General features: G+C 43.2%; 1 protein-coding gene across 1 annotated transcript in view; it reads left to right on the top strand.

Moving 5' to 3' along the window:
• Nucleotides 1–456: 456 nt before the first annotated feature.
• The window catches only part of kcnn3 (potassium intermediate/small conductance calcium-activated channel, subfamily N, member 3), an 87515-nt gene continuing 75828 nt past the window's right edge, over nt 457–12143 (top strand). Inside the window, exons 1-2 of the mRNA XM_015056264.1 lie at nt 457–1036; nt 1663–2783. Coding sequence (XP_014911750.1) covers nt 1689–2783 — 1095 coding nt within the window. The 5' untranslated portion in view covers nt 457–1036; nt 1663–1688. The remainder of the gene's footprint in view (nt 1037–1662; nt 2784–12143) is intronic.

Genomic DNA, 12143 nt, shown 5'->3' with positions numbered 1-12143 from the left:
TAGTATTTTTTTTATAACTCTTGGCTGCATATTTTTTGGGGGTGGGGGGGGAACAAAACAAAACAAAAACTGCTTGGCTATTTCTTCAAAGCCAGAAGCTCAGCTTGGCCATCTGGGACAAAAGTTGTGGTATATTTTACAAGTTTAACTGGTGTAAAACCAGTAATACATAAAATAAAAATAAATAAATAATATATATATAACAGGTGTTATACGCAGCCAAAGGCGTGGTTCTCGCCTACAATGTGGTCTCAGCGGCACCAAATGCCACATCGCCATATGGATAATGTTTTCTGAGGTTCCAATGAAAATAATAATTACCCAGAAATAACCAGGGTACAATAAATTAAACATCCGTTCGGCGGCCACATCGCGCGCATATCCTGCCACCTGTTTTCTGCGCTCGCTTCAGCGGCCAATGAGGAAGGAGCGGCGGCTCTGGAGGCGGAGAAAGGACGCAGAGAAGTTGGAGGAGAGAGTGGGAGACAGAGACGGAGAGACGGGGAGCTGGGGATTGAGTGTTACAGTCGCTGTTGTCACATATTTAATCACAGTCTTTACTGCTCATCTTTGGATTATTAAATCACACCCGGGCGAGTTTCTCTCCCCGTTTCCGTTTCTCTCCGTTTTGCACATTTCGTTGACGCGCAGCCACAGGTTGGCCCGATTTTAATCCAGTCACCAGTGGATTATTCCTCCTCATCATCATCTTCTCCCTGAAGCGGGATAGAAATGGGTACCGCCGAGAGATACGCGATGATCGTTTTGGGGGAAACAAACTGAACATTCAAAGTAAGGAGGAGGAGGAGACATTCATTCATTCTGCGAAGAAGCGACGCGCAAATTTTGTCTTTCTTTTGGTGAGACGAGGACCTGTGGAGGGGCTGAGAGGAGACGGAGCGGGGAAAAAAAAAAGATCAGGGGGATGGCTCTGACAACATGAGAAAGAAAAAGTGTGGTGGTCCTCTTTTTCAACCAGCCAGTGATTGAACGCACCTAACCTGGGGGGCAAGGACCGTGGGAGAAGAGGTCGGAGGTAGGTAAGGGGGGGGGGGGAAACAGACGGGAGGGGTGGTGAAGGTATCTGGTTATATCATACTGAAAGTAGGTTATTGCATTTTGATCAGTCGCCGGCAGCTGATCGCAGCCAACTTATGGTTAACAGAGCCTTTGTTGCAGCCACGCTTCTCCTGCGAAGGCAAATTGACAGATGTGAAATTGTTATCCTCAGAGTCTCTAAGCTTGATCTGATTTTCATGGGGGTAAAGCCAGAGGATTTTCACCCCCCCTCCTCCTGACTGACAACATCAGTGTAACACAGATGACATTTTATGGGAGAGATTTCTGGGCGAGCTGTGGGATGTGAGAGAACAAGGAGACACCGGGAATCAGAGGGACTGAGGGTTGAGAGAGTGGCTGGCTGGGCAGCTGACTCAAATGTGACTAAAGGAATAACATTTCCTCCAAATTATGACAGCCTCACTGCACTCTATTGGCCCTTTTTGTCACACACACCCAACATTTAGAGACTTGCTCCTCATTTGTTTTGATGTCAGTCCTTCCCTTTCATGTTTGTCTGTTGTTCTGTTGTGTTACATGAAGAAAAAAGTGGCTAATCATCATCTGTTTGTGTTTCTTCCCCCCCTGTGTGTTAAATTGCAGTCAGGTGCTTGGCCACAGCTCTGACTATGGAGCCTCCCCCTTCTCTGAGCATGGCTCTGCTAGGAGGGAGCGAGGATGAGGACCAGCGCTTCCTCCTTCCTCTGGGTAGCATATCCCATCCCTCCACGGCTGGCAACCAGCCAGGATCGAACCACTCCAACCACACAGGAGCTTCAAGTATCGATCGCCTGAATGGCAGCACCCCATCGCCGTCCTCCGCCACGCCCAACTTGCCTCCGGCGCCCCTCCCTAAGTTACCTCTGTCCTCCTCCGGAGCCCAGCCTCTGCCTCCGCCCATCCCCAATGCCCTGCACCCCACCAGTACCCCTCTTTCGTCCTGCCTGGGTTCCCAGCACAGCCTGAGTGGAGACAACTCCCCAGTCTATAATGCCCTCTTTTACTCCTCCCACTCGCCCTCCATGGAGCGGGACAGGGACAGGGAGCGTGAGAGGGAGAGGGACAGGGGCAGCAAACACAGACAGGCCAGTCCACTTGTCCACCGCAGGGACAGTAACCCCTTCACAGAGATTGCTATGAGTTCCTGTAAGTACACAGGTGGGGTCATGAAGCCCCTGAGCCGCCTCAGCGCCTCTAGGAGAAACCTCATCGAATCGGACAGCAGCAGCGAAACCAAAGAGGGTGGCGTTTCGGCTGTTGCCGGGGCAACGGCGACTGGCGGACATGACAGACAGCGAGACGCCCCTCCCACTTACTCAGAGACCCAGTCATCTACTCACCAACCCCCTATCCAGAGCCCCCCAGAGATTGTGATCTCGTCCAAAGAAGACTCGCCGTACCCCAGACGAGGGTATGACATCACTGACTCCACGTCCAACCAAATGTCCATCTACCACCAGAACCATGCACTGGTGGAGAGTAGGCGGGGACAGTCCGAGCGGGGCAGCAGGCAGGGAGGGGTCGGGGCAACGGGCAGCGGGGCCAGGGGCAGCACCTCCAAGGCCCCAAAACGAAAGAACCAAAACATTGGCTATAAGTTGGGGCATCGCAGGGCGCTGTTCGAGAAGAGGAAGAGGCTGAGCGACTACGCCCTCATCTTCGGGATGTTTGGCATCGTGGTCATGGTGATTGAGACTGAGCTGTCATGGGGAGTGTACAACAAAGTGAGTATGATGTATCTTCACATGGCGACAAAATGTCAGACAGGTTACTGCCGATTACATGAGGAAATTCATACAAAAAAATTGTACGTTACACACATTGCAAAGCAGCAAAATATTAGAAGGCGATACCAAAAGGGTTTCCTTTGTGGGCTGGTATGATTGGTATTCTTTCCTTCAACGAGGCGAGTGAACACGATCGCTAAGAAATTGAAAACCAAATAAATTATTTAGTCAAAATCAGCAAAAATTGTCTCATGATAAGTGAGCATCATTTTTTGTGTACTGTTATGTTTTTAATTCCTTTTTTAAAAAGAAATTATTAGCAGCTGTTGAATGTCTGGACATCAGAAAGTAGACTTTGGACCGAAGATAGCACCTTCAATATTTTCAAGCCAAATATTGTCTACAATGCTAACAAGACTGTGCACACTATATATATATTACCTGTGGTCCTTAATGCAGATTTTTAGACACAACATTAATTTTTGTCCTTTTTCTAAGACTAAAAGGAAGTATTTATATACGAATAAATTATAAGCTCTTGATATGTCTTTTACATGAATATGGCGTCAACCAGCATGATAAGATAAAAAGCTCCTCTAATATTTGCTTTTAAGAATATAATGTATCTTACAAAAATGCACTCATGCTAGTTTTAGCCATTTACAATTTATGTTTGAAGAATATTATAGCAGCTAACTTTCTAGTATTTCTCCCATAAGAGCTCATTCATTGTTAATGTTAGGAGCAGAGACAATGTCACACTGTGTGTCTGTAGAAAAACAGTGTGAAAACAGGGTTTCATTCATTTAAAATAAAGACAAAATGACTGATTTGTTATTGTAAATGGCCTTTAGCATTTTATGTCAGCACTTAGTGCAATTAGCATGATTAGCATTGTTGAGTGTAAACATCAGTCTCTATGGGGCCTTTTCCATCAAACTGGTTCCAGTGCTTAACTGGTACAAGTGCTTACTAAGCACCAGTTCTTTGTCTTTCCACAGAGATAAACCCTGGCTCTAGTCCTGAAAACCTGGAACTATCCCAGCCCCAATTCCCCGCTTAGCCAGCAAAGCTAAATTCCTCTGAGTTCAGTTTTTTTTTTTAACAATCAAATTTAAAAACTCAAAACCCTGGAAACGTTTTGCTGAATCTTGGATTAGCATCAGAATAAGAAAAGATGACCATTACTTATTTTGCAGGTGTTTCTTTTGAAATCGTCTGTATTTTACACCGAGTCCATAATTTCAGTTTCCGACTCAGTCTTGTACCTCTGTGTGTCTTTTAATATATCCAGTTGGTTAATAAATGATGCTATAAAAGTTGTGTTTAGCTTCCATTTTTCAGCCCATGGTACAGAACAGAGATCAGCATCAGGATTGATAAAGAATGAAGTAATTCTTATTGCAAGAATAATTATATATTTGTTTGTTTAAATTGTCTCAATGGACTACAGTCCTTCATAAAAACAAAGAATGAAACAAGGGGAGGTTCAGTGAAACAAAAGATGAGATATTTATAATGGTTTGGCTCCCACTTGACTCTCAGGTGTCGGAAATGCCAAACATAAAGATTAAAAAAAGGTTCTAGTGAAAAACCTTCTAGGTGGAAAAGTCCAACATATGTTTTCCTTAGAGGATGTAGATCCTACCCTCAACTCTTAGATGTCTTAAGGGTTACAGAAATGCCCTAACCCAGCTTGTTCCTTAACAGGCAGAGGTCTAAGGCGCAGTAGATATAGAACAGAGCAGCTTTGCTGTAATGCATTCAGCCTTCCTGGTATCTGCTGAAACCGGCTCCGTGTTAATTCACTGCTTTGCCAATTTGACAAATTGTTCCCAACGCCGGTATGAATTAATATTTTGTGGCAGATGGCTCATTTTTGTATCTGAAAAAAAATAAATAAATAAAAAATCTGGTACAAAACGACCAAAACTGCAAAAATATGAAGTGGTGAAGAATAAAATACTTAAAACCTGCAGAAGCCCAGATTCTTTATGAACAGCTGATATGCTGAAGATGTGGATTCCTTTTAAGTACCTTCCTACGCATTTTGCTTTCTAGAAACATGATGCAAAACTTTTGAAATACTTCTTTAATATGAGAATCAACCCTGGTAATGTTCCACTGAACTACCACATCATGTTTGTAGTTGCATTCGCCAAGGTCTATTTAGAATCTCTAGTATTAACTTTTCTTGTACTGTGTATTGTTTTTGATCTATTTTCCTTTTGTATTGTAAGTAACCTGTGATGTAATTTTGTCATTTCAAGACTTTGGTCATTTCATATTCAACTTTTCAGTGGAAAAACCTGCTCCCTGTCATTTAAAGTAGGGTGCAAGGAATGTTTTACAGGACATTTGAGAATTGATATAATTAATTGTGTCTGTGATGCATCTCAGATACTTAAATAGCTAAACAAATGAACTAAAATAGTACGGTACAGTTTAGTCAATATAGTTGTTTCAAAGGCATGTAATGAAAGTAAAATGAGACAAAATTATAAAGTCTTAGTATAACTGGAGGTGTGAATTGGCAAATGGGTGAACTGAGGTGGAGCTCTTGGTGACTTGCAGAGAAAGTCACCATCCAGGGTACCCTCATCTCGATGGGTCAACAGTCAAGTTATAAAGACACATTTAGCTGACAAGATGAGGCCTTTAGCCACTTTTTTTTAAAGGAAATTAAGTACACCCAATTTTATGTCTTCACAAATGAAGCAAAGGTTTCACAAATCTGTAATCAGTGTGGATGGTTTCAGCTCGATAAGTGTTCTTCATTAGCTCACTGGGTCAACAAGAACTGCTTTCCTTCTTACTTCAAACCAGGAGTCTCAAGAATAAACTCAAGACCAAATTCAGGAAATCTTGGAAGTGAATCTTATACTCTTAAAAAGCACATTTACTCCCCTTCAAATGATAATTGTAATGTTGTGGGTTGAGCAGCTGAGTTGAGTCGGGTTGAGTATCCTCTCTAATGCAGTTTATTTGTTTACCAAATCTAAGTAGTGGCAGGTCCCTCCTCGTGCTCGTCAACAGCTCGGTCACACACTGCTGTGGAATGGCATGCCATTCCTAGAGCAGCATTTGTTGCAAGTTTGTCACTCTGGCATAAAGACAGCATGCTCCCACTAATATTTAGTGGTGTCAAGGTCAAGAACACCACTAACGCAACATCCACAGCATCCAAGTTGTGGATGTTGTGTTTGATAAACCCTGCAGTATTGGGGGAACTGTTGTTATTTTGGAGGATGCATTAGTTCCCAGTTTGTGATGATGTGGAATTGCCACGATTGCATGAGTGCAATCCTTAATCTCAACTCGACTTACAATTGTAAGCAGACAACAAGCTTTCCAACACTAAGATTCATTCTCAAAACAACAAAAAAAAACACCAAATTGAAATTACTTTAATTTTTGTGTTACATGGGCAGAGGGTGTCCAATTTAAAGCACTCACCTTGATTTCCAGAGCACAGAATATTAGTTTAGACTTAACCTGACCAGACAAAATCACAAGCTCACAGCGACTGGTTTGCGCTTTGCTGGACACACTTCAGTTTGACAAGAAAAATATAGTGCCAATTTAACACACCCGAGTGAGCGGCCATATTTACCACTTTGTAGCTTCTTGTAACTCTTCGCACAGTCAGACCGGCTCTGCACACACACGTTGGAGGAGCGTTGTGCGCCGTAACGACCAAGCTTGACAGTAGCTGCTTCCGGGTGATGTGATGCAACGACACAAAGGACATGCAGGGCAGATTATCAGTAGGAGGCCAGGATCTCATTTGTCTGTGTAATGGCCAGTGTAATAAGCTGAACTGGCCCCTGGCTGTTCTTGTGTGTTTATTTTGGGTGTGTATGTGTGTTAGTTAGCCTCCCAGTGTCTTGTGCTCACCTTCTTGATATCCCTGCCCTCGTCCCATCCTTCTCTTTTGGTCTGACACATCACAGAGGGCCGGTTCTCTTTATCTAATGAGCCGGAAACATTACTTCCACAGCTTGTCACAGAAGGATCATTGATCATGTAAAAAGATGTGGTGGCGTCATGTGTGTGTCTGATTTACAGGTAGCCGGTTAGATGCTAGGCGTGCTTCGCGTCCCTTTCTCAACATGTGTGGCCTCCAATTTAACGTACTGGGCACTCTGGGATGGGATCTGCCTGCTCTGTGCTGCCAACTTTCTCTCTTTTCTCCTCCCCATTGCTGCAATAAAATCACCGTTTCAAAAGCAGTGTCTTCCTATTAATGAAAACGTATGGGCCTGAATTTGTCTTTCAGTTCCTCTTTGTCTTTTTCTCCCCGCTTCTCGTCCGGCAGTCGTCCTTCTCAGAGGAGATGGCCGGCACTTTCATGTCCTCTTCCTCCATCTGTCCCCTCTTTTTTATTTTGAAATCCCTGTCCGTTTCTTTATCCGGGCTTCCTTTTATTCCTGTATTTCTTTCATTATTCTTTTTTTCTTCCTCTACTTCGCTTCACTTTCCCACTCCCTCTGCTTCCCTGCTCTCGCAGTGGGCGTCAAGCTGGGGGAGTGTGATCGGAAGAGAGAAGCGGCTGAGTGAGAATGAAAGTCTGTGGAAGGATAGAAGAAAGGAAAGGCGATAATGAAAAGCCTGATTTAGGTTCTTAAGCTACAATCAATGCGGCCCGTCTTAGACTGGCAGTATTGTCTATCAAAACAAATGAATGGAGATGCCGTGTGTTTGAGCAGGGTAATGCCAGCTCTGTCACCTTAATGAATAATCTATAATCACTCTTGTTAGGAGTGGAGTTCAAGGAAAGCAGGATAAAAACAAAAAACAAAAAAAAAACAAAGTTTTCAGGAAAGCCTTCTCCAGGGTAGCACCCAGACATCTAAATGTGTTCTGGCAATTAGTTTTAGTTTGATTTGGTTTCAGTCCAGCAGATACTGGAGGACCATCAAACAGCTCAAACACTCACTTAGATATCCGAGAAGGACAGAGGCCCACCGGTTGTTGTGGTGAAAAATGGATGGCAATCATCGGGATGAAAGCGAGAAGGGAAAGAGAGACGAATGGGAAGGGAGCCCAGAGAAAGGTAGAGAGACGTTCGTTCAGCTGAAACCCGTCTGAGGGTTTGAATGATTTCTTATATTGATCTCTGAAAATCACTCACCCACACAAGGACTGTCCACCCCCAGATACATGAACTCACAGTTGCTGATCTGCTTATTTGATTGTGTTTGGGCTGCATTTTGTGTTTTATATTTACTTCTCGAGGCGGTGTGGAAAAGTCCGATCCCTAGTAAGCGGTTTCATCGCAAAAACCCTTCGGGCTCCATCTCGGCGAACTAGAAATCTCAGTCAAAAAATGTATTTTGATTCAGTATTTAATTACAAAGTGAAATTCATATGTTCCACAAGGTTATTTTTATACAGTGGTATGTTTAATGCTTTTATTTCTGCAAATTTTAATCTCTACAACAATCAGCTTATCGTGTGTTGTACATTATATGAACGCAACGCTTGAGGCTGTGGCTCTGCTGAGGTTCTCAGGAAGCCCAGTTTGCGTTTCTCATTTTCCTTTTAATACTTTGCTGGTGAATCCAGCACTATAACACTATGGTCAGCATGTATTGGTACCATTGGTAGTATAGGCAGAAGTCCAGCTGGTAATTGAAATCAATTTGTTGGCAGAAGACAGAATGGAGTGCTCTAATTATTATTTTTTTTTGGTAGACTTGGATATTTTTTAACCACATTTTTTTCCTTCCACTTAACTTTATGCTAACATGCTTGCATACAGCACTCTGTAAACACCCATCTTCTTTACAGTGAAGTCTGGTAGCTTAGCCTCTTTGTGGAGAATGTCAATGACTGTTTGCTTGACTACTGTCTGTAGTTTCCCCCATGATTGTTTGCCATATCATAGCTTTTTTTTAATTGTTTTTGTTATTGGTCTTATATATCATTCAGGCTTTCTGAAAACTGAATTTTGGTTTGCTTTTAGCTGTAAGCCATCACTACTAAAACACTACTATCTAATGTACGAGATTCAACTTTTTAATTGAGTTAATGAATAATAACTTGTGGATGATAGTTTGATGCGCCGAGTTGCACCTGTACCTACAGCATATTCTGACAACAGTGTCCGTGTACAGTCTCCCGCCGGTGTGTACATATCTCTCAGAGCTCTCTTCAGGAGGTCCAGCTGCTCGATTTTGCTCCCAAAAATAGAGACGAAGAATAAGACTGGAACCGAGTGGGGTGGGCTGGATTTTGCGGAGCGAATATTTGGATGGATAAAGCGAGAGAGGTTAACTTTGGAGGACACGTTCTTCGTGACTGCGAATGTTGCAAGCGAGCGTATCAACAGCTTTTTCCGACTCCATCAGCACATTCTGAAGTCAGTGTCCAACTCGCTGCTTCGTGGCCTCCGTCTTCAAGCCCGAGCACCGAGACACGAGATCCGCTCGATGAGTTCTGGTCGCAGGTTAAAGAACTGTTCTCATGTACGGCAGGCAGCATGAATAATTGAACTTGCTGTCAGGCAAAATGGTGACTTTTCACTTACAAAGCCAGAAAGATGAAAGAGCAGCGCAGAGCCTTTTATATTCTCTCTATAAGTTCTCTTCTGCACTGTACATGTTAAGAGTTCCAGGCGCTTTTACGTTTGCATCTCCTGCTACCTCCTCTGCACATTTCTGTGGGTATTTAACAGCTACGCGAGGACAGTTCTTCACGTAAGGGCATCCGTTATTGATTTTAAGAATATGGGGGAAATCTGTGCGAGAGCAACCAAGGATCTCGCAGACTTTGGACCTTAGCACGTCGCCTGGCCGTGTCAGTTCAGCCGACTGGCTCCACACCCCGTTCCAGGCCTGCGATGCAACGCGGGCTATTCTGAGAGAATGCACAGCTGTTGTCAACCACACCTGTCACATCGTCAGCGCGCTCACTTTGCACATGTGTGACGCACGGGACGGGCTAACAAGTGGGAGTATGATCTGGACTTGATGTTGCTCAGCACACGCATCACAAACTGTTGCATTCGGTACGCTGTGTTTTTGCGGGGGAAAAAAAGAATCTACTTTTTTTTTTTTGAGAATAAGTTGAATGTCTCATGAGCGTAACATGATATGCAAACAGCTGTTATGAAGCAGTACATGTTCCCCTCAAAGTGACTGATTGGCTATTTCTGCTTCTGAGGAAGAAGCCAAGCCAACGGCAGCTGACATGGATGAATAATTGCATCACGCCCAGCTAAACCAGATTTTCCTCTATATGACCAAGCCAAGAAAGCATTAAGTTATTGTTCGCCCTGAGAACAAAACAAAACAGACAAAAAAAATCAATGTAATGATGATTTATACACCTACAGCAACTTATTTTCAGTTAAATGTTTCTTCTTTTGTTGCTTGGCTACCTGATAGTGCATGTTGGCAATAAATTTAACAACTCAAAAGGTCAAGGTCCGGATCTAGTTACGGGGATGCGTCCATATTGAATGAGATATAGCACTGAGTTTTTGGACAATGAATGGGAAAAATTCAGAATTTAAAATAAAATAAAATAAAATAAAAACAAAACTGGCTGTGATGTTCAGGGACCCACCCAGAGTCGGTAAACAGCAACTAAGTGTGACACTGCACTTGTCTGAAATAAAGTACATAATATCCTCTGCCTTTATAACCTGACTGGTCCTGTCTCTGTCTCAGTGCCAACACTGAGTAGTTTTTAATATTTAATGTAGCTACTGCATTATGATATGTTTCTAAATGCACAAGATCTCTCATTGGAGACGCAGCTAAAATATTTAGCACAAACAGGGAAGGGAGTCCTTAATAAACAGATACAGGAGCTGCTGCAAGCGACAAGCACAGCTGCGTCTACTGAGTTCAGATCGCCAGGAAGCGACGTGGCACAACGATGGGAGTTTACTGGTTTAATCAAAGCGGAGGGAGGGGGAGGCAATAGATGGAGCAAAAAGGTTGAACTTCATCTGGGGAGTCTCCTGATTGTCCGGGAGAAAGAAAAGTGGTGATGAACACGGATGAGCAAGACGAACGAGATGGAAAGTTATTTTAAAGGAAGAAGAGGAGGGAAAGGGGGATGGGATAAGGAGAAAGAAGGGATGAAAAGAAGTTATAAAGAGAGAGATGAGTGGGATGGAGAGGGGTCATACAGAGAGTGAAGAGGAGCAAAGGAGAGATGAAGGTGGATCATAAAAAATAAGGATGAAGTCGATGAGACGCTTGAAGAGCAGACATGAGGATGGATGAGTGCCAAGAAAAGGGGTGGTGAAAAGGGTTGAGGAGAAAAAAGTGGGATAAAAAGGTGTCATAAAGAGAAATGAGGAAGATAAGCACAATTAACAGGCCTCACAAAGAGGGATGAGAAGATTAAATAGGCAAAAAAAGAAGGATGACGAGCATGAAAAGACAGAAGAAGGAATGTGAAGACTGACGAGGAGGGCGTGGCATTAAATTTGATTGTAAAGGTCGAGAATGAGAGGGAACGAGGCAGTAGAGGAAGACGAAGGATTGAAGGGATGAAAAGTGGTTGCGAGAGGAATGAGGAGAATGAGCGGAATAAAATGGACTGAGAGAAAGATGACATGAGACATAAGGAGGGATGAGGAGGATAATGGGATGACTGGTCATTTAGAGGGTTGAGAGGGAGTCGTCCAGATTGACGATTTGGATGAACAGGCATTGTCAAGAGAAATTAGGACGTCCGGCGAAGTTAACAGTGGGTGCAAAGAAGGACGAGGATGTTAGCTGGTAAGAAAATGGGCCATAAAGAGGGACAAAAGTGTAGTAGTTAAGAAAATGAGATGAAGAGGATAAATGCAATGAAAAGGTGACCTAGAGCAAAACAAGGAGGATTATTGGGTCAAAATCTAATCTTAAAGAGAAGATGATGAGGAAGAAAAAGACATTCAGTACATGTAGGATACATTTTTACCCTTCATTTCTCTGAGACTGAGCTTTAGCTCTGTTGTACATCAGGAGTGTTTAGCTGCAGTCTTCAGAGACTGATGTCCTGCAGATTTTAGATGTGTACCGGCTCCAAACCAGCAGACTCCCCAGCATGTTATCAACCTGCTAATGGCCAATTCATTTGATTCAGGTGTGTTAAGCAAATTAATGGCTCATTCATTCGAGTCATTCATTGGGTGTGTTGAAGCAGGGAAATACCGAAACATTATAACCTGAGGACTGACTCTGGACTCTTCAGCTCTGCATTAAAACTGATGGTGTAGCTGCTGTTATTTTTGCATCTTCCTCTGTTTCTGAATGGCATCTCATTTGACAAAAACTATTTGACAAAAAAAAAAAAAAAAAAAAAGAAACCAAGCCCCGAAAGATTTAAAAACCAAATGTAAAACAAAGGGCA

This window comes from Poecilia latipinna, unplaced genomic scaffold (assembly GCF_001443285.1).
Source record: "Poecilia latipinna isolate Pla-1442-1.1 unplaced genomic scaffold, P_latipinna-1.0 Scaffold1370, whole genome shotgun sequence".
NCBI lineage: Eukaryota > Metazoa > Chordata > Actinopteri > Cyprinodontiformes > Poeciliidae > Poecilia > Poecilia latipinna.
Note: the sequence above shows the minus strand (reverse complement) of the source record. Positions and strands in the feature narration are given on the sequence as shown.